The sequence below is a fragment of the Alosa alosa genome, chromosome 19 (genome assembly GCF_017589495.1).
Source record: "Alosa alosa isolate M-15738 ecotype Scorff River chromosome 19, AALO_Geno_1.1, whole genome shotgun sequence".
In the NCBI taxonomy this organism is placed as follows: domain Eukaryota; kingdom Metazoa; phylum Chordata; class Actinopteri; order Clupeiformes; family Clupeidae; genus Alosa; species Alosa alosa.
In genome coordinates, this window is record NC_063207.1 from 11,639,999 (window position 1) to 11,660,824 (window position 20,826).

A 20,826-nucleotide genomic window follows, 5' to 3' on the forward strand; every position below is an offset into this window, starting at 1 on the left:
ACAACATATTTAGAAGGCTGCACTTAAACATAAAGTAGGACTTTAGAAGGTAAAAGTGATACTATGGTAAAGCAGGTAGAAATGTGACTTTTTTTTATATTAAACTTATAACCCCATAGCTATGACTGCAGGGTTCCTTGAATCACAGCCCTTGAGGGCCAGAACAAAATATTGTCCTAACTTACTGTACACTTAGTGCTTGTACTTTAACTCCCAGATAAACTTTTGTCAAACTTCATCTCACAGGTAAACCTCTGGATCTGGCTGTAATTTTACTCCTATAAACAAAATGGTCAAATGGCCATACCTCAAATGATTGGTCACCCCTCTAGAACCTATTACTATGTTCACACTCAAATCTGCAGTAGTGATAACACACTTGTCAGTTCTTAAAAAGAAGTAGTGATGGAAATAATAGGTCTGAAGACTGGTCCAAGAGGCAGGTTTGAGGAACGCTGCATAGCTGGTATGTTGTTAGCACTAAGCATTTCGAAAAATCACTTTGAAGGCTGGAAAACGATACAGAACTGTATGTGGCACTACGGCAATTTGAAAAAAGATCTGCATCTTTCAGTCGCCAGCATGAGCACATATGCATGAAGACAGACAGGCAGTAGGGTTGGCTTGAGTGTCACTAATAGAATGCATGGTTGTAATAGTTGACTTGCGCTGCATATAAAGTCCATTCAGATCTCTTCTATTCTTTGCTATACTCCTGAAGCTGACTAATTCTGACTAATTCTTATCTCCACTAATCTTTTTACTATGTGTTTGTGTTTTTGTTTGTTTTTGTATGACTATGATGATTGTCTTAGTCTTAAAACTACCAGGTGGACCAGATGGTTTCCCTTACTTGAGGCTGTTTCTTTTTGGAAACTTTTGTGACTCCTTCTACGTTCTTGCACCGATGCTGAGTTCAGAGTGTTTTTACCCTCAGTGTTTATATATTCTCTATATCCTCAAGAAAAAAAAAACATTCTTCCAGAATAGACGAAGAATGGAATAAAAACAATGGTATTTATTACACCCTATACTCAAGCGTGTGTATTGCACTTTATTTACTGTGATGGGTGGAGATGCAGTTATGTTGAGGAGTGTGCTTTACTGCAGCTGAAAACAGGTCATTTTTCCTGTGCCCCACCCACACCCCAGAGATTTGCCTGGCAGTGAAAGAGAGGCTGATGTAATGCAATGATCCAATGTTTTTTAGTGTAACAGATTTCCTCTGTTTGGCATAACACCCTTTCCTTTAAAAAACATTTGGAGCACCAGTGACAAAGCTTTGTCACCTAGCTCGGGCAAGTACAGTTTCAGGCATCAAATGCCAAAGACAATGCCACTGATTGCCGGGCCAACTGTGGAAATGTCTGTGTTGTTGCACTGGATGGCCCAGTCAGAGTTTCCATGCCCTGCTTGCTGCTGCTCAAACGAGCTGAACTCTGATTAGATCTTGGATCTGTGTCCTGAGTGATGTCATAATGGACCCACCGCCCCCGCCAGCGACTCCAGGAGTTGAAAGTAGTTGTACTTAATGTCGTACTCCATGTCGTACCAGAAATTCACTGTGGAAACAAAATAAAGAGTCAAAACCATCATGAGGTTTCTAAGCACTCAAGACAGGCAGACAGGAAACAACACCGAATATTTAACCACTTGCTCCAAGTCCTGACTGGCCTTGAAGCCAATAACATAACCATTAATTACATAACATAATCCTCTCAAACTCATGTACTTGAAATACTTCCACAGCTGTACTTCACAGGGATACCGTCTCAGATGTCTTGTAGAAATACACTTTGGCATCAGCCAGGAAGAGACAAACTCAAACCTGGAACTCTCCACTGTATAATCTGCACTTTATACACCATCAGCACATTTCTATGTATTCAATTTAGCATATCTGACATGGAACTTCAACAGATATGTCTTGAGGTCCTAAGATTGAGGTTCAAATCATATTCCATTCTCAGGGAATCGATTGTTTGACCCTTGTGTACCTGCAATACATCCGTGAGACTGGCGTACGTGGTGGAACCAGAGAGAGGGCAGGTAGAGCATCTCTCCAGCTCGCACTGTGCAGTGCAGTGGCTGGGCCAGTCTGTAGGATGGATACTTTTCCAGGTCTGGCTTCAAGGGGTCCACAGGGATCCAGGGCACCTGAGGTGGTATACACTGTTAGATATGGAATAAGGCATGAAGTCAAAGGACCTGCTTTGGTTTAGTCTGCAAAGGAATGACCATTATTGGCCATTTATGTTATTGCATCTTTATAATCTTTCCAAAATAACCGATACACAAAATATTCCTACAGAAGCATCACTATTAAACTAACTATTACATAATTGTAATTAATAATAGATAATCTATTATAATAAGTAATAGAATATATAGCACAATATTCATTAGCCCTATCACTGTGGATGATGAAATGGCACTGGTTCCAGGCATTGTAGGTAGTATCCACTAGTGATGGGGACGAGACCGCCTATGCCGAGTCCGAGTCAAGACCGAGTCTTTGAAGGGTCGAGACCGGGTCTGTTGGTTTTCAAATACAGTTGAGTCCGAGTCAAGACCGAAGTCTTTGAGGAAGCAAGTCCGAAGTCGGAGACCGAGTCTAGACCGAGTCGGAGACCAAGACCAAAAAAAATGTCAGTTTTAATATTCATAATTTAATATCACACCAGTTAATAATCAACAGTTAGGCCTACAGACTAAGCTAGATTGGGAATTGTTTAGAGGAGCAGTCTTAACGTCTTAATATGGACTATGCTGACCTACAGGCACTCACCGGCAGCAGAGCCATAGAGATAAATAAACGGCTCTGACGGCAGTATCTTTGCATTGCACCATGGGATGTCATTTTCAAATAAGGCCGGTCAACATTGCATTTTATTATTATTGTTGTTATGTGTTGTCTGTTTTTTCATATGAACATAAAAAATGCGTTGGTCTCGAGGACTCGGTCTGAAATTACGAGTCCTTCTCCTCCCACTGTGGTCCGAGACCGAGTCAAGACAGAGTCTTTGAAGGAACGAGTCCGAGACGAGACCGAGAAAGCAGAAATTGGTCTCGAGACCGGACTCGAGTACTACATCACTAGTATCCACATCGCATCAAGATGAATTACCCTGTCAGAGTTTTCCTCATCCACTACTTCAAAGCTGCCATCCTCCTTCAGGCTATACACTGCCGGCTGGTACAGCTCTGTGTAAAAGACCAAGAGGAGATGTCGTAACTCAGTGATACAGTTTGATCTCCTGCTCCATGTGTAGAGGAATGTCAGAACTGTGCTACTGTCTGAGGTAAGTGAGGGTGAGGAAGGTCACCATAAGGGATGAAGGGTCGGTCAGATGGAGGCAGGAGAATGAAGTGCTTCTCTCCAGACACGACACAGTACAGGTTCTCATAGTGGTCTTTGTGCACTGCAATACAAAGGTTACAGTCAAAACGTTTGCATGTCTAACCCTGGGCATGACGACAACGGCAACGGACCTTATGCACGGACGGCTCTTTAGCCAGTTCAATTGTTTCCGGTGGAGCCAGGTGTGTTTGTGTGTTGCTATTGTTAATATAATTAATGTCTACACGGACCCAGTTGGGTGTTACAATGTAGAATGATTTAGGTGTGTGTTAAAATTGCTATTATTGGGCAAACAAAATATTCGGTGTTGGAGTAAACATGTTAGAAGCAGAATAACAAAAGATGCCGTTACAGCTAACGCTCCATCAGAAATAAATGAGCTGGCTAAAGGTATAAGGTATAAGTGCATAAGGTCCATAGCCAGTAATGGGTGCTTCTTGTGTGCAGGATATGAGAGGAAATATTACTCACTTGAAGTGACAGCACGGGACTCTCCCAGCCAGAAATTCACAGCATCAGGCAGCTTCCCTGAAACACAAATGTCCACATAATTAAAATGGCTCTGTTTTCTCTCAAATCATTGAAGAGTTGAAAATCAGACACAGGACAAACTCTCCACTTGACATTATTTAAAAACACAAGTAACAGGTCTCAGGCAAAGTAGCTCATTTTGAGGGATGAATCATAATGCTCAATTATACACATCTACATAATAGCGTGTCTGCCTACCTGCGTGCCTGAACATCTACTTAGTCTGGCAACGCACCTAGAGCTTCACTCATCCAGGGAATGTGAGGTTCCACGTCCTCAGTCAGTTCTGGCAGTTCCTCTGTGAGGTTGGAGCACTGCTTCTGCACATAGAACACACCACTACTCTTCACTTTCCCCTCAATCACATCCAACAGTGCTGAGAAGGTCATCTGCCTCTCCTCAGGCATGACAAAACGATCCCCGTGTATGGCATCAGCATATCCGTTTGGGGTCACCGCTACGCTTATCACCTTAGAGCCAACAGCTTCCCTGTTGAGGTCAAACAGGAGAAATAAGTCATGATCTCTCACACAGAGATGGTATATAGCTGTTCTCAAGTAAATAAGTACCTTTGGTGTAAATGGTTGTCATAAGCAATCCAAATATGTAATATGTTTAACATGATTAATATGTACTAACTATTAATGATTATGTGAAATGCACTGAGAGTAATAACACGGTAGGCAACAGGCTTGATTCACCTGAGGTAAGTTGGGTTCCACTTGGACAGTGCTGGCCAGTGATCGAATGCATTGCGTATAATGCATGGTTTGTTGGGACCGATCCATTCGCGGTAGAACTGCAGAGCAGATGGTGGCTCCTCCAGATATGGCACCGTTTCATTTAGATAAAGCTCTAATCGAGAAGAGGAAATGAGCAAGTATGATACATTAAAACAACTGAATTCACTCTCGACTCTCAGCCAACGTTAGTGAAGCGAGTGAAATTACGTGCCGCTACCGAGAGTAGGCTATAGAATATGGCAGAATTCATGACACTACGAATTTGCCACAAAAATATTCAGACCAGCATTTTAGTCACTAACCTCGAGCCTCTTTGGGGAAATTTCTAAGACAGTTCTTCACGTTGTCCTGTGTGTCGTCCATGATGGCATAGTGGTTCATTAAGTAATATAGCTTACCTATAAGGGTAACTTATGCATTTTATTATTTCGTTTAAAAATTAGGACACATGTAATTACTTGGTTGTGCTGTCAGATCTATGGGGTGACAACCAGCATGCGCTCCAGACAGTGCTGCTGTGCTGCTGAGGTCTGTTTGTGTTCCGCTCAAAATTTCCGTTCATTTTTCAAATGTCTCCCTCTACTGGTTGGAGACTGACAATATGTTAAACAACGTTTGGGATTTGGGTCCAGGCTAACATTTTTCTTTTTTTTTTTTAAATAAGGCATAAATCGATTTTCTAACTTACTAACAAGTGAAGCATTCCCAACACTTCAAGATCTGATTTGCCTATCACCTGCATGAAGCATGCCCATTGCCTCCTGATTGACAGATGCTACCAATTAATCGGAAACCCGGGAAATCAAGCACCCAGCCTAGGCCTACAATCAAATGCACACGTCAAACGCAAGGCAGGGTCACCAGTTTTGAGTGCTTAGTTCATTAACTTTAAATATAAATGAAGTCATGGATGACGAAGGGTATTTTCAGGAGTCTGTAAATGTAAGTGAGCCTAGCTATTTTAAATATCTGCCTTGCAATGCCTGACATTTTTGTCAGTAGGCCTAGGCTATGATAATTATAGTTAGGCCTACACGACTAAGAAATGGCTTGGTGACCATTACCATAACAATTTTCTTAGCATGCGACAGTGGGAACAATGTATTCATTTCTTATGTAATATACTTTTACCAGTCAACAAAAAAATAAAAGAAAGTGTGGTTCTTTTTATATAGAACATTTTTGATGTATCCTGTTTGTCTCTTAATAAATCATGATTTCTTACAATCTTGCCACAATGTAGCCTATAGTCTTGACATTTTGAGAAGATATATGCTTTTGCTCAACTGCATATTGCTTCTGTCCTGTCACTCACAATTTTTTTTTTTATTCCCCCTTCCCCACCTCGTTTCTCTCTCCCTCTCTCCTCTCTCTCTCACACACACACACACACACACACACACACACACACACTGTGACTGTAGGACCCCACTGATTACATGTTCGAGGGGGACTTGGGCTTGCAGGGCCCGCTGCAGCTCCAAGATCCCTCCTTCCTCTCCTCTCTAAGTGGGCAGCCGGAGAAAGATCTCTCCGAGGACCTGGACCTCAGCTTCCTGCCTGACGAGCTCAGCACACAGGACGAGCCGGCACAGGATGCACCCAGGCCAACCCAGCAGACCCTGAATGACAGCGGTGTATTCACAGGGAGCGCACGTGAGGAGATGACTGCGTCAACACCAGTGGCAGGGGCTGGGCCAGGTGGAGAGGTCCCACCTGTGGCATCTTCTTTCTGCCCTCTACCCATGAGTCCAATGACACCCATGGCTCCTATGACACCACTAACTGAGAGCTCCAAAATCATCCCACAACTTCAGTGCGTCACCTTGTACTGTTGTAGTAGTACTGGGAAAGGTGTTATTCTAAATTCTAATTGCAGTAGCACACCTTCTTGTGAGTCAACAAAATGCTTTAATAAGAGGCCATCATTGGAGATCATTTGTGTTTCTTGGTAGAGGTAGGATATACTGTTCAGTTTAGTTCAGGTACAATTGCTCGTCATTTGTTTGAACAATTAAATCTCTTCAATGTGTTCACAAGCAGGAACATTGTGTCAACGGTGAATCTGGATTGCCGTCTTGACCTGAAATCCATTGCACTACAAGCCAGAAATGCTGAATATAATCCTAAGGTAAACATGGCATCAGATGTGCACGTTTTACACACTGTATCCCCATCTCAGTTATAAGCTGAGGACATTTTTCCTGTACATATACTGCAACTTCCCTAACATTTCCTCCCTACACTGCCCTGACATTTCCTCAAAAGCAGCAGAGATCTCTTTGAACGACCTCACTTTTAGTTTGGTTGTTTACATGCCTACCCTATGAGCACATAAACTGTTGGTTTGTGTTGTGTTGTGTTATGTTGTGTGTTGTAGCGTTTTGCTGCTGTCATTATGCGGATCAGGGACCCCAGGACAACAGCACTCATCTTCAGCTCAGGAAAAATGGTCTGCACCGGAGCCAAGAGGTGGGAGTTTTCATGACTAACACCAGAACCTGTCTTATGCTCTCTTTCTGCATGGTTATATTAAATAATGCTGCAATAGTGCATTTTAGCAGAAAGTATAGAGAAAAATATAATGTGAGACCTCCAACTAAGTGAAAAATGCTTACCAGAATAATTTCACATTTCCTTGCATTTAGTGGTTCCCTCAAGTGGTTTCTGACTTTGATATAGACATGCAACTTTTTATATATTTGAAGTTTGTTTTCTATTATATTATACACAAAACAGAAAGGGCACTGGTTTGTGAAATGGGTTTACTTGCCTTCATTTCTAGCTATTTACGTAACACTTCTATGTAGGATTTCTGCCGTGCTTGATAGTCCTCTAGTTTAGGCTTTTATGACAGTGGGAGAAGTGTTGATTTGTTTTCTTGGCCATGCTTGTTCCAAAACAGCGAAGAACAGTCCAGGCTCGCTGCCCGCAAGTATGCTCGCGTGGTGCAGAAGCTGGGTTTCCCAGCCAAATTCCTGGACTTCAAGATCCAGAACATGGTGGGAAGCTGTGATGTTCTGTTCCCCATCCGATTGGAGGGCCTGGTGCTTACTCACCAACAGTTCAGCAGGTAGGCCTATATGGGTGTCTCAAAAAAAAGATGCACTACTCTTTGCTTGGACAACTTGTGCGCTGTAAGCCTTTGCATTTGTCCTTGTAATATAGGCCAGCGGGTTAGTGTTGTGCTGGGTAAACCCACAAGATTAGAGGCTATGGCTTTCCGCGCTGTGGTTAGCATGTCCGTTTCCCAAGCTCAAGGTCCACTATTCAAATACTGATGGTGAACTGATTATACATACTTAGATCTATGTCCATAAAAGAAAGCCTAGATTAGTCAGAAACAATTAGTGTGCAAATTGAAAATGAAGTCTCGATACTATACTGTAGACAGTTCTGCTGTAGATATGTAATAAGTGTTCTAATCTCCACTCTGCAAGCTATGAGCCAGAGCTTTTCCCAGGTTTGATCTACAGGATGGTGAAGCCACGCATTGTACTTCTCATTTTTGTGTCGGGAAAAGTGGTATTGACAGGTGGGCCATTATGACATTTCAGCTGATCACCTACAATTAAAGTTACTTGCCATTTTTCATTTTGTACGCTGAAGTTGCATTTCACTTGGACACTGTCTGCATTTTCTAAATGTCTTGTGTCTCTGTCTATTGCAGGGGCCAAAGAGCGAACTGAGATTTATGAAGCATTTGAACACATCTACCCAATTCTAAGGGGATTCAGAAAACAGTAAAGATTGTTTGCGCTTATTTCAAGGGGTTGGACTTACTTGTGTGGGTTGCCTACACTTAAAAATTCTATAGTAAGTTGTATTGCAGAAGTGAATGCACTTGAACCAGTTCCTTTTCAGTGATGTAAAAAATATAGAATTTGCCATAATAATATTTAGTAAATTGGTAACATATTTTTTCGATGAATGGATTGCATGTTTGTGTTGTGATATTTTTTTTTGTAATACTGGAACGTTTGTAATAGTTAATAAACAAAGTCAAAGAACTGGTATTTGACTGGAAAGATGTTCAGAAGCCTTGCTTAACTATAGAGGTGAGAAATACAATTTAGTGCATGGCTCAAGTTTTGTCCTTTTACGAAATATTTGAAGTTTCTGCAGTTTGTAATTACATGTTACGAAAGTTTAACAGTTAGTGTCGTTTATGGGTATTCCCAGGCTAGGTTACTGTGGTTGAAAGCATGTCCATGTTCCCTATTGGTGGAAATAGAGCATTACGTAACTGACGCACTCTCCACTTTTAGTTGACGCTTTTGCTTTTCCACGTGACCATACATACACAAACAAAGTTAGTCACGTGGTCCGCAGGAGGTAAAGCTGAACAGTGACTAATAATTTCTTGACCTGCTTAACGGCAGGAATTGGACTTGCTGTCTTCAGTTTCATATCTCCAATAATGCAGGGAGAGGACTTTGAGTCTTTTCGAGGCCCACACCACAGATAAACGCCGGTTCAATGGCATCCCCCTCAGCAAAAGAACTCGGCGCAGTCGGCCCTGTTGAGGGGACTTTAGGGGGAATGCCTGGGGCCCGACTACCTCCTCGACCGCATCACCCGTCCCCATCGACTGCAGTGCCATCGCCAGGATCTCTAATGGTGGAATCGGTGGACGATGCCGAGGGTCTCTATGTAGCTGTTGAGCGGTGCCCTCTCTGTAACACAGCTCGACGTAGACTGACCTGTGCCCGATGTATTCAGAGTGGCGATTTTATTTACTTTGACGGTAGAAATCCTGAACGGTGCGTATTAGTTAACTGTGTTTTTCTTTACAACGTGTCTCTTGAAATATTTGTCCAGTCAACGTAGTAAAATTTCAGTGAAACGTACCACAGCTCATCGGACTTGTCTGATAAACAGTCATGGCTAATGGGTGGTAGCGTGCTAGGTAGTTAGCTTGTTTGGACAGTGTTTACAACAAAGGGAATCTTGCTAGCGAGCAGAGTTTTCGGCTAAGCTACCCTTATTTTTTGGTAACATTTTCCGCTTCTTTCGTTTTATCCCTTTCATTGTTCATATTCGTATAGCTATGAACTCTTTAGTCTTGATATTAATTCCAGTCAAGCTGTGTCAGCATGACATTTGAAGGAGTCGAAGTTGACAAGTCATGTAGCTAGTTCATGTTAGCTGTCTAGTTGAAGAACTGTCAGCAGTTTACCTTCAGAGGCTACATTTCACGTTGACAAGTAGTTCAAGATCATTTATGATTGACTTTAAATTGTATTATGATATTAAATCAAGGGAATGGGAGGCCCGTACATAATGTACTTCTATAATGTTTTGGAGTTTGGACTCGACTGACATCAAAGCCGTTCTACAAACAGTGGTGTTGGATGGATGTTTTCGTCAACCTCCTCTCGAAGGCGGCAATCTTGTACTTTGTGTTGAAGTTGTAGACATTTACCAAAATGACAATCCTGCTAAGTTGTGTAAAAAATGCTCTGTCTACACAGTTACAAGGAAAAATTGGAAAGACTAAAAGCGCTCAAAGATGAAAAAGAAAATCTTCAACAAAGGTATAAATTACATATCACGTTGTAGGCTACTAGAAAAAATAAATGACAGAATTTCAACATTTTAATCAACCATTTCTTTGACTTTTGTCTGTCTCAGAGTTATCCAAGCCATGGACAAGAAGATTCAGGCAGACCAGCTTGTAAGTGAACACACGTAACCTGTAGATGGTCACTGACCTTTTGAATCTTCATTTCTCTTATGGCCTGGAGTTTCCCATGTAATTAGTTGCTGAATTAATCCCTTGGCTGCTACTGTTGACAGTGCTGTTTTTGTTTGACTCAGAAATGGAAGATCATGTCCTGCAAGATGAAGATCGAACAGATGAAAGAGGCCATATCTAATGGAAACGAGGAAGTGAAGAGTGGTACTACTGTATTTATTTTTTTAACCCTCTCTTGATAATGCAGTCTTTGTTTATCTGCCTCTGTCTGAGACACTCACTGTATGATGATGATTTACATACTATACGTTTAAAGTGTGTCTAATAGGTTAGCTCTCTCTTTCTTTCTTTCTTTCTCTCACTCACTCACTCACTCACTCACTCACAGGTTGCAGCACAGGAAAAGCCAAGATAAACAGACTATTGCTATTGCTGGCACCCTGCTCTTCCATAGTACATATTGGATTGTATTTTTAAACAGTCATATGGGAGTGTATTTTTACACTTGTATGTGAGTGTGCAACTAACTGTGGAAAACTGGTGTAATTATGAAGCATAATTGCAAGTTTATTTTTTTATTTTTTTTTGTGGCTCCCTAATGATATATTTTAGGACCAAAAAAGCAACCGTGCTATCCTTGACCAAAATAAACACCCTTCTCTCCACCTCTCCCTCCCTCACATTGCGCTGGTCAGGTAAAGACCTGCTGGTGCGCTCGCAGGAGGAGAGCCAGCGTCTGCAGCGGCGGGCCAGCCGGCACCAGGAGAAGCGGGACAAGATCGAGCGGCACAACCGGCGGCTGGCTGAGCTGCTGGAGCGGAGGGGACGTGAACTACAGGGCCGGCTGGAGGCGCTGGCCGAGGTGCGGCGGGGACACATCCTGGAGCTCATCACACACATCTTCTCCATGCAGGAGGAGAAGCAGGGCAGCAGGTGAGGAGGAGAAGGACACACACACACACACACACACACACACACACACACACACTATACACCCACACTACACACACACCCACACTACACACACACCCACACTATACACACACACACACACACACACACACACATACAAACACTACACAAGAGTGCTAGGTGGATTATATGTTACATCGCGCTATAAAAAAAAAAAGAGTGTATGCTCAGTCAAATCTGAAGCCACCTAAACGGACTAAATGTAGATTTAACCAAAAATGGTAAATTCTGGGTGGACCTTTCATGTGTTTCATGTGGCTTTAAAAAGCACTTACTGCACAGACTCTGCCTCCAATATGGCTGATGTCATGCTGTCTGTTGTTATTGGTATATTCCAAGTTGAATAAGGAGGCAAGGCATAGAGAATCTGCATTAAAAGTGGGAGGTCCTTAATTAATAAAGAATATACAGTGTATTGCAAAAGTAGTCAATATTATAGTATATTCTGAAATTAATCACCATTTTCACAAGAACTCACAACTCGCTACATAAAATCCACTGTTTATCCAATGCTTGCCAAGTTGGCAGTTAAAAAATGTTGGCGCTGGTGTGCCTTGCAAGAGCGACAGAGCACTCATGTCGGTGCCTATTTGTGGAGCGCTGTAACAACACTGCAGCTATGACACTAGATTGGAAAACTGCAGCCTGAACCTGAAATCTGAATCCATGTTGTAGAGACCCGGCTGATGTGGCTGCAGAGAGTGACCTTGCCCTGACCTCCAGCACGGTGAGCGAGCTAGCAGAGGCGCGCCGGACCACCTACCTGTCCGGCCGCTGGATCTGGGACGACCAGAATGGAGAGACCAGCATCAGCATCACCGGCCCCCACGTCACGCTGCCCAGCAACGGAGACTGTTCCGCCTACTACGGCTGGGTGGAGGAGAAGAGCACCACCCAAGGCCCAGGTACCCACCAGAGACATCATAAAGAGGAGAATGAGAGAATGTTCCGGAAGCATGATTGTTCTATTTTATCTTGTCTGTTTATCGTGTAGAATACTGGAGAGAAAATTGGATTGGTAAGACTGGGCTCTTGAAGTCCCTGGTCTTTGAGTATTTCTCCATTGTCAAATGTATTTTGCAATAAGAATGAAAGTAAGGAACAAGCGTAGGTACTATTCAGGAAGGAACTGTGATGTAATCAGTAAATCTCAGCAAACGAGTTATTCACTTGTAATGAGAAAGGGAAGGAAACTTTTTGGTGTACAAAAGTTACCGAGTGTACAAAAGTTAACAAACATTTCCACAATCTTCCCTGCAGATGCTATTTTGAGAGCATTTACTCTGTGGGTAGAGGGCACTTAAGATTTGTTTGGTTTCAGTTTCTAAACTAAACTGTGTTCAGGTTCACTAATCACGTTTAGTCGTTAAGCAGACATGTTTATGCAAAACAGTTTACCAGTTACACTACTTCTTCACTGTGTGCTCTGTGGTATTTCACCCCCCCAGAGAAAACAGCCTTCTGCTGGTTTTCCACTTACCTCCACTAGTTCAGCCACAAGAACTCTTCTGCTTCCACACATTATACACTCGTCATATAATGGCGGCTCAGGCATCAAAAGTGCTGTACAATTTAAATTTGCTAGGGCACAAAAAGAGTAGAAAGATAACATCCCTCTTTACTGTCATTTGGCACCATATGACTCTGCCTATTCATGGGTTTCATCAGGTCCCTTTCCACAGGTGTATAAAATCAAGCACCTAGATTATGAATGCGGACTGCATGGTGCTTGATTAAGAGCCTATGTCCACCAATTGCGTTGTTTTCGCTGATAGCACCCTCAACCTCATTTTCAGAGTGCTTTGGTCAAGTGTTTATTGTTGCTAGGTTGCGGTTGTCGTGAGAGAAGTGACATTGATGAGCCCATCACTGTTCTAAAAGTTGAACAGATTTCAGCTTTCAGCGCTCTGAGTGCTGCAGGGGGGGAAAACGGTCAGTGCCGAGGGCTTTTTTCCGCCGAGGGTGTTGAGCGCTAGCCTGGCCTCGGCCTGCCTACGTATTTCCGGTCGATTTCTTCTCCCTACAGTACTCCGTCTGGAATAGCAGAGAATAGGCGTGTTCGACTTGAAGCAGATCTGACTTGGTCTGGCTTTCTACGTAAACGGGATCTTCAGAGGCTAGCCTGGAGGAGCTACAACAGAGGGCAGCTCATCCCGGACAGACAGGCTACAGTCTGCCTGACGTGACTCGCGGGAGATATCGCAGAATTTTGTTTGCAATAAATACAGCAGAACTTTCATTCTTACTCATTAAAATGAGCATGATAACTGACTAAATAAATTCTTATGATGTAGTTTAAATAAACCACTGTTGTCATACAGTTAACAGGCCTGCATTGTAGCACATAAATTCAATATTGAGGGTTTCCCCTATATGTGTGTGTATCTATTTGGCCAACAGCAGAAAATAACAGAATATCCAAACGTTTTCAGTAGGCTAGCCTACCATTGTTGAAGAAATCACGTATAAGAAGGTATCCCTTCGATTTCTGTTTATTTTCGCATATTCCAACATAAGGAAGCACCATGAGACTCACCATGAGAGCAAAGAAAATGGACATACACAGAGCATTGTGGACTAGTTCGTGGAGCGCAAGGCTCATCGTATGCCCTTCAAATAGTGCTGCGTATTATTGTTTTATTATTAGGGGTCATGTAGCCTAATGTTTTTGTTGTTGTTCTCTTGGTTAGGAACACTTCATGTACGTTCGATGGACTTCAAAATTATATAATTGCTCTCCGTCGCTGACGCTTGTAAGACCCGCTTTTACAGGCATGTGTAGCCTATATTGTAAAATTATGTTATGATGAGTTTAATAAAGGGCCCGGTCATGTGCCCCGCCCCCGGCCCGGCTCTGACTTGTTCCACCACTGTAACAGGGTATATAAAACAGAAACACATTCAACTTCACTGCTCTAAATAAAAAGATGGGAGTCATTTTGAAGATAACACTTAAAAACCTACAATGGTGGAGTATTTTGCAAGGCTTCAACTGTCAAATAAAAAAAATAATTTTTATTATCTTTTATTATCTTCATTAAAAGTTTGATATTTTTTTCTTCTGTTTAATTTTTTTAATAATAATAAAAATAATAATAATAATAATAATAAAAATAATTTAAAAAAAACAATGATGAGCTTCTAAATGTAAACGTAAATGTGTCTATTCACTGCAATCCTTTCAAACTGTGTGTGTGTGTGTGTGTGTGTGTGTGTGTGTGAGTGAGTAGTGCTGAATTGTAGAGATGCTGAGAGACAAACTTGTGTAGATTCTCTCTGTTCTCTGTTAACTGGAACAGTGGACTCAGATCCAGATAAACTTGGCCGTTCTCCCTTTCCTCAGTCAGAACCCCAAGGTCAATGAGAATACGCACTGATGTCTTCACCAGATCCATGGAAGAGCTCTCATGGTGTCCTCTGTCCAGGTTGGCTAGGTTCCGCACATGATCATGAAGCTGGATCACACAATGGGATGATTTACACAACTGTGTCTTCCTCTTCCTCTTCATCCCCATCTTCCTGCTGTGGGAGGAGCCGGTAGTGATCGTGGCCCAGTGGGAGGAAGGCTGCCCTGGCCATTTCCTCCAGCTCATTTACCGGACCGTTTGAATGGACGATCTCGCGGTCAGAGGACTCGCACTTGGCGTACCGATCCCTGTGCACGTCGGGGCTCCTCCCCTCGTCGGGCGAGCTCCGCCCATCTTTTATGATTGATAGAACATAGCCAATTGGCACGGACAGAGAAGCAGCCAGAATCAGCATAGTCAATACGGCCAGAGCCCAGCCAGGGGAGGCTAAAGTGCTTTCAATGGCCGTGGCATGGTCCCAGGCGGTGTAGGTGGGCCGTTTGATGACCATGCATAGCAGGCTGGCAGCCAGGAGTCCCACCATAGACAGCAGGCAAACATACTTCCACATGTACTTGTAGATGCTTGGAGGCCGCCACTTCAACATCACCTCAATATCATCCAGGAACCTGTCAGCTCAATAGACCCAAGAAACACTCGCCGTCTCAAAAATGACCACAATGATAAGAGGCAGGGTGGCAGAGTAGTCATCAGTCATAGTCACAAAGTAGTTCCCACTACGCTGGGTAAACAGAAGTCCGATCAGAAATCCCAGGGAACAGCTACCCACTGTGAGCATGGTTCTGTGGCACCCCAGCAGGCTGAAGTTGTCCATGAGGGGGGTGAGGATGCCCTGCATGGTGCCAAACATGCTGCTGAGGCCCAGGTTGAGCAGCATGAGGAAGAAGATGAGGAAGCATGAGGAAGAAGAGCGCCGACCACAACGGGCTGGCAGGAAACAGAGCCATGGCCTCAGTGAAGGCTATGAATGCAAGACCTGTCCCCTCCACACCCTTATTCATCTCATTCTCAGGGTTACAGTCAGTTATGTTTGCCCCCACTTGTGCACCAAAGAGTTTGTACCACTCTCTGTAGTCGTCCAGGCCTACAGAGCTAGGCTCGGACATGTTGAACCACGGCCACCAGTGCTGAGATGTACCAGGTACTCCAGCCAGCTCTGACATCACCCCCAGGCTTCTTGCCACACAGCCTAACGCAATGGTCTTGGCCCGAAAGGCCAGCACCATTAACACGACGAGGGTGGCCAGCACGGAGGTCATGAAGTTGATGATGGACACCATAACGGCGTCGCGTGGCAGTTGTTCTGGACGGGATTATAGGAAGAGTAGGCAATGACCGAGCCATAGCCCAGCCCCAGCGCAAAGAGCACCTGAGTGGCCGCCTGACGCCACACATGGACCCTGCCCCAGATCTCTAGCTTGGGGTAGAACATGTACTTGATTCCATCTATGGCCCAATCCAGCATCAGGCCTCTGATAAGAAAGATGAAGAGAACGGCATACGGGAACACGGAGGAGAAATACATCACCTTGGCTGAGGACTTGATGCTCTTTATCATGGCGAGGCACACAATAGCCCAGGCAGCCAGCAAACAGCCAGTCATGATGGGGTTAAAATCTCCAGATTCGTCTATCTAGTCAGCGATGTCCAATGCCTTACGGAACCAGAAGTAGGAGGTGGGAGAGCTTTCAGAGCATTCCTTAACTGTCGCGTTGGTGCTGTGATCTATGGGGCAGTGTTCCCATGGTAACGGGTACTGAAAAGAGTTTCCAAGGTAGAAGAGAGACCAAGCAATGATAACATTGTAGTAGAGAGCCACAAAGAAGCACACCATGCAGCTGGAGTAGCCAATCCCAGCCAGCCGAGGAGAGATGTGTTTCCACACGCCAATGCTGCCCTGTCTGATGCTCTGGCCAGCAGCCAGCTCCATGAAGAACAGCGGCACCCCCACCACCATCAACAACATCACATACAGAACCATGAACGCTCCTCCTCCATTCTGATGGCAGAGGTAAGGGAACCTCCAAACGTTCCCCAGGCCGACGCTGAAGCCCACCTGGGCCAGGACGTACGGTCTTCCGCTGGCCCGGCCTCCCCACCTGGGACCGGCCCTCCCACAGTGCACCAGTCTGAGTGGCTCTCACCCAGGCCATGGCCGCCATCATCAGTCGGTAAAGGGGGCTTCTTCATCTAGGGTTCTCGCTCCTGCTCCTCTAGCTTGTCCTGGGGGGGGGGGGGGGTTCCAATCTCTTGTCTTTAGTATATTGTAGGTCAAAAAGCAATCCAAAATCTTCAGCCAGCAATCACCGAAAAGCGCTTGTTATGGGCATGCTGCAGAGAAACTTCTCTGTATGACGAAACGCCGGTTAGTGATTGGTTCAAAGCGGTTTAAAGGAACTCCAATGATTTTAAACCTCAAACTGTGCCCTCCCACCCGGAAATAAACGAACGCCTATGGATCTAGGCCAGACCAGAGAATGTCTAATAAGGGGAGAACCTTCACTCTCGGAACTCTTCCGGTGTGGTACTGCATCTAGGGGCGCTCGCGGGCGAGTCCACAATGAGTGGAGGTCTATGGAGCTGTACCCCTCAAAATCCACTTTTCTCGGGATATAATTTTTTTTCAAGTAATTTGAATATTGTATTCGAAAGGGGAGACACAGACAATACACTTGGTTGAGGATTATATTTTTTAAAGTCACTTAATTGTTCTAAAAAGCCCTATGTATTTTGGACTCGCCCGTGATCGCCATCTAGGTGAACTCTGGTGAACTGCAGCCAAATTCGGTTTGTATGGGATTAATAGAGAGTGGGGAGGCTCTCCGTAGACGGGCTCTGGCCAGACTCTCTGCGAAGTCAGGCCAGGTTTCCAGGCTAGCTGAGCGCTGTGAATGCTGAACTTCGTAGGATTTGTATAGAAAATAGCCGCAAAAAACGTGATTCGTGTAAACAGGCCCTAATACACCTGTGGAATGAGACCTGATGGAAACCATGACTGTTAAAGTAATGTACAGCAGCTATGGCTGTGGTTTACAGTGACGTATCTAATGCTGTGTCCTTCGGTCCCCTGCTCCAGAGCTGGATCACATTAACCCTGCCCACTCCATCAGTGCGGCCCTGTGCTACGCCACCCAGCTGGCCAACATCCTCTCCCACATCCTGGACGTCAACCTGCCCAAGAAACTGTGCAACAGGTATGAGCAGAGGACATCTGTATGATTATATTTTTCAGCCTATAATGTATAATTACCACATATGTTTATTATGTTGAAATATATTTGTGTCTTGTATACTTCTGCTTTGTCTTCTGTTCAGCGAGTTCTGTGGCGATAACTTGAGCCGCTACAGATTCACACGTGCCCTCACCAAACTCAACACCAACATCCTGCATCTCTGTTTCTCCCAGGTACTACATTACTCTCCCCGTCCCACATTTACGATTCTTATAAACCCTAATTCACATACATTTCAGTTAGAATTCAGTAAAGTAATTAAAGTAATTTTAAATAAAGTATTTTTATGTTTTTACACATCATAAGAAGCCATGTTAGAATAGAAACTGGTCAACTTCGTATTGTGTTAACAGTAGATTAAGGCCATGTGTCCAGAAGAAAGGCAGTAGGGTCTGTGTGTTAATAAAACACAACTCCACGTGTGGAACATTGCTGTTGCTCACCTGTTTCATATTGTTACATGTTGTTTGTTGTAGCATGTTGAAAGTGATCTCCTGCATCCTCATCACACCCTGAGGAATATCATGTTTCTGGTCTCCCCTGAAAATAAGGACCTCGGCAGGTGAGTGAGCCTCTGACTCCTTCTACCACATCTTCTCTCGTCTGTTTTCGCTGCCTCAGAAATACAAATCCATTTTGGAAAATGTATTCATTCATGTTGTGTACCATTTTGCCCAGATTGCTGTATGTAAAGATAGTGCTGTCATTTTATGAGATTTGTCACTTACATTTACATTCATTCATTTAGCAGACACTTTTACCCAAAGCGACTTACATATGTCAGTTATATTACAAGGGCCGTTGTCCCCGGGGCTACCCGGGGTTAAGTGCCTTGCTCAGAGGCACAACAGTGAACCCGTCATACTGCATTCTGTCTTTACCAATTATAGACTATGGCCTGTCTGATTCCTCAGAACTATGCACTTTATTTGCTAATGGACTTACATGATCATACTGCATTCTGTGTTTTATGTCATAGTAAAATCATAGTCTGTGACTTAAAACTGTCTTTTTTTTTAAGAACTGTTATAAAGAAAAGCACTTTTTAATGATTGCACTACTGGTTAGATGTTAAACTGCATTTCGTTGTACTGGTTGTCCTTACTTGTGCAATGACAATAAAGTTGAATCTAATCTAATCTAATCTAATGTTTTCTGGCTGCTGCATGTGGCTGGCAGCTGTGGCCTACTGGTTAGTGCTTCGGACTTGTAACCGGAGGGTTGCCGGTTCGAACCCTGACCAGTAGGAACGGCTGAAGTGCCCTTGAGCAAGGTACCCAACCCCTCACTGCGCCCCGAGCGCCGCTGTTGATGCAGGCAGCTCACTGCGCCGGGATTAGTGTGTGCTTCACCTCACTGTGTGCTGAGTGTGTTTCACTAATTCACGGATTGGGATAAATGCAGAGGCCAAATTTCCCTCACGGGATCAAAAGAGTATATATACTTATACTTACTTATACTAAGCCCAGCTCCTTAACCACTACGCTACCACCGCCCCCAAGGTTTGCTTACCACAGAAAATACCTCCCTGAGGGGGTATAACTTCCTCTGTCTCTCACCCTAAAACTGGGCCATACTGTATCCTTTGTGTGTGGTGTATCCTACAGAACGGGTCCGTTTGAGGCCAGCGCTGACCTGGAGGAGTCCATGGAGTTTGTGGAGCCGGAGGCAGCCGGGCCAGCCGAGGAGAGTGGCGACGAGGCGCCCAGCGACGAGGAGACGGACCTGGGCACAGACTGGGAGACGGTGCCCAGCCCGCGCTTCTGCGACATCCCCTCGCAGCCCATGGAACTCTCGCAGAGCACAGCCATGCAGGCGTCGCAGCCGGTCGGGCAACGCCGGGGGCATGATCTCCTCGGCCGCCGCCTCCGTCACCTCCTGGTTTCGCGCCTACACCGGCCAGCGCTGAACCGGACGGTCACCGAATCAGCTGATGCTGTAGCTATGCAAAAAAAAAAAAGAGAAAATACTCAACAAAGGAAAAAAAAAAGACCACACACTTCTGTGTTGTGTTGCTATCTTCATCTGTCTGTCAGCCTCTCTTTCTCTTCTACTCTGTCAGCTTGCACACTGGGAGGAAAGAATGACACACAGGCCAATGATTTAAATTCGAAAAAAAGGGATGTCTTGTTTTTAACTGAGATCGCATGTTTATGTGTGGCAAGACGGAGTTTTTTTTTTTTTTTTTTTTCCATAAATACCGACTGAGATGGTTCTCACCACGGTTCATGTTGACACAAAAATTATACCATTGTCAGACTTAGGCTGTACAAAGAAGCATGTGAAAGAAAGACTAGAGTTGTCATGACTGGATGCCGAGAAATGGTCACAGGAGTTTGCCGCCCCCCCCTTTGCAATCCTCCACCATCGGTCTCACCACAACAGCTGTCAGCCCTCGACTCTTCTTTCTCCTCTCTGAGTTTGCATCAGTCTGCAGCTGAGCGGAGACAATGCCTGCTATACCACAGACCCAACCCTAGAGGCTGAGGGAACGCAGGATTTCTCTAGCTGTGAGAGGACCAGGCTGCTCAACTTTCAGCCGATTTCTCACAGTCCTTACTGTACGACATCTGTTTTGAGGCTGGATGGAAAGAAATTGAATTGTGAAGATTGAATGGTGTGTGTGTGTGTGTGTGTGTGTGTGTGTGTGTGTGTGTCTGCATTTGTGTCATCTGACAGGATGTCAAGCATAGCAAGCTTGCTCAGAGGGGTAAAGACAGATCATCTTTTGCGCCCCTCAACTTATGACTCTTAAGCACCAACAGTTTTACTCTTCTATTGACCTACCACTACTGAATGTTCGGAGAAGTAAACAGCCACTGTCGGATCACAGACAAGTGGACATGAGCACCTTTGGTTATTTGAGATGTGACTTGGAGAAACAAAACTGACACTAAGACATCAGTACAGTATCCACTAT

The 20,826-nt window shown here is 44.3% G+C and overlaps 3 protein-coding genes and 1 pseudogene across 4 annotated transcripts; 2 read left to right on the plus strand and 2 right to left on the minus strand.

The window, feature by feature from the left end:
* Positions 1 to 1,003: 1,003 nt before the first annotated feature.
* jmjd7 (jumonji domain containing 7) lies at positions 1,004 to 5,144 on the minus strand. Its single transcript, XM_048227295.1, has 8 exons — positions 4,938 to 5,144; positions 4,594 to 4,747; positions 4,128 to 4,381; positions 3,833 to 3,889; positions 3,327 to 3,422; positions 3,128 to 3,204; positions 1,998 to 2,157; positions 1,004 to 1,562 (listed from the first exon to the last, which is right to left on the minus strand). Exons 1-8 carry the CDS (start codon positions 5,014 to 5,016, stop codon positions 1,474 to 1,476), a joined length of 966 nt encoding a protein of 321 aa, XP_048083252.1. The 5' UTR covers positions 5,017 to 5,144; the 3' UTR covers positions 1,004 to 1,473.
* Positions 5,145 to 5,495: 351 nt separating this feature from the next.
* tbpl2 (TATA box binding protein like 2) lies at positions 5,496 to 8,601 on the plus strand. 2 transcript variants are annotated; one of them, XM_048227296.1, is made up of 7 exons: positions 5,496 to 5,577; positions 6,060 to 6,451; positions 6,676 to 6,766; positions 7,016 to 7,107; positions 7,541 to 7,708; positions 8,076 to 8,170; positions 8,306 to 8,601. In XM_048227296.1, exons 1-7 carry the CDS (start codon positions 5,542 to 5,544, stop codon positions 8,380 to 8,382), a joined length of 951 nt encoding a protein of 316 aa, XP_048083253.1. In that variant the 5' UTR covers positions 5,496 to 5,541; the 3' UTR covers positions 8,383 to 8,601. The 2 variants fall into 2 exon arrangements, with proteins under 2 accessions (XP_048083253.1, XP_048083254.1); XM_048227297.1 differs by having other exon boundaries at positions 6,679 to 6,766.
* Positions 8,602 to 8,949: 348 nt separating this feature from the next.
* atg14 (autophagy related 14) lies at positions 8,950 to 19,898 on the plus strand. The gene is given in 11 exon segments (XM_048270810.1): positions 8,950 to 9,398; positions 10,110 to 10,172; positions 10,270 to 10,312; positions 10,456 to 10,537; positions 11,029 to 11,266; positions 11,981 to 12,210; positions 17,750 to 17,867; positions 17,989 to 18,079; positions 18,383 to 18,468; positions 19,514 to 19,732; positions 19,734 to 19,898. Coding segments are annotated over 11 exon segments (1,536 nt in total). The 5' UTR covers positions 8,950 to 9,114; the 3' UTR covers positions 19,816 to 19,898.
* On the minus strand, positions 14,783 to 16,881 carry LOC125312333 (annotated as a pseudogene).
* Positions 19,899 to 20,826: the final 928 nt, after the last annotated feature.

What these genes read in the sequence shown, in the direction of transcription:
- tbpl2 (XM_048227296.1), top strand. Translation starts at nt 5,542, where the DNA reads ATGGATGACGAAGGGTATTTTCAGGAGTCTGTAAAT. An exon ending in ATGCTGAATATAATCCTAAG is followed by an intron (nt 6,767 to 7,015) that starts GTAAACATGGCA and finishes TGTGTGTTGTAG; the next exon opens with CGTTTTGCTGCTGTCATTAT. An exon ending in ACTCACCAACAGTTCAGCAG is followed by an intron (nt 7,709 to 8,075) that starts GTAGGCCTATAT and finishes CCACTCTGCAAG; the next exon opens with CTATGAGCCAGAGCTTTTCC.
- jmjd7 (XM_048227295.1), bottom strand. Translation starts at nt 5,016, where the DNA reads ATGAACCACTATGCCATCATGGACGACACACAGGACAACGTGAAGAAC. An exon ending in TTTCCCCAAAGAGGCTCGAG is followed by an intron (nt 4,748 to 4,937) that starts GTTAGTGACTAA and finishes CTTCTCGATTAG; the next exon opens with AGCTTTATCTAAATGAAACG. An exon ending in TGGAACCCAACTTACCTCAG is followed by an intron (nt 4,382 to 4,593) that starts GTGAATCAAGCC and finishes TGACCTCAACAG; the next exon opens with GGAAGCTGTTGGCTCTAAGG.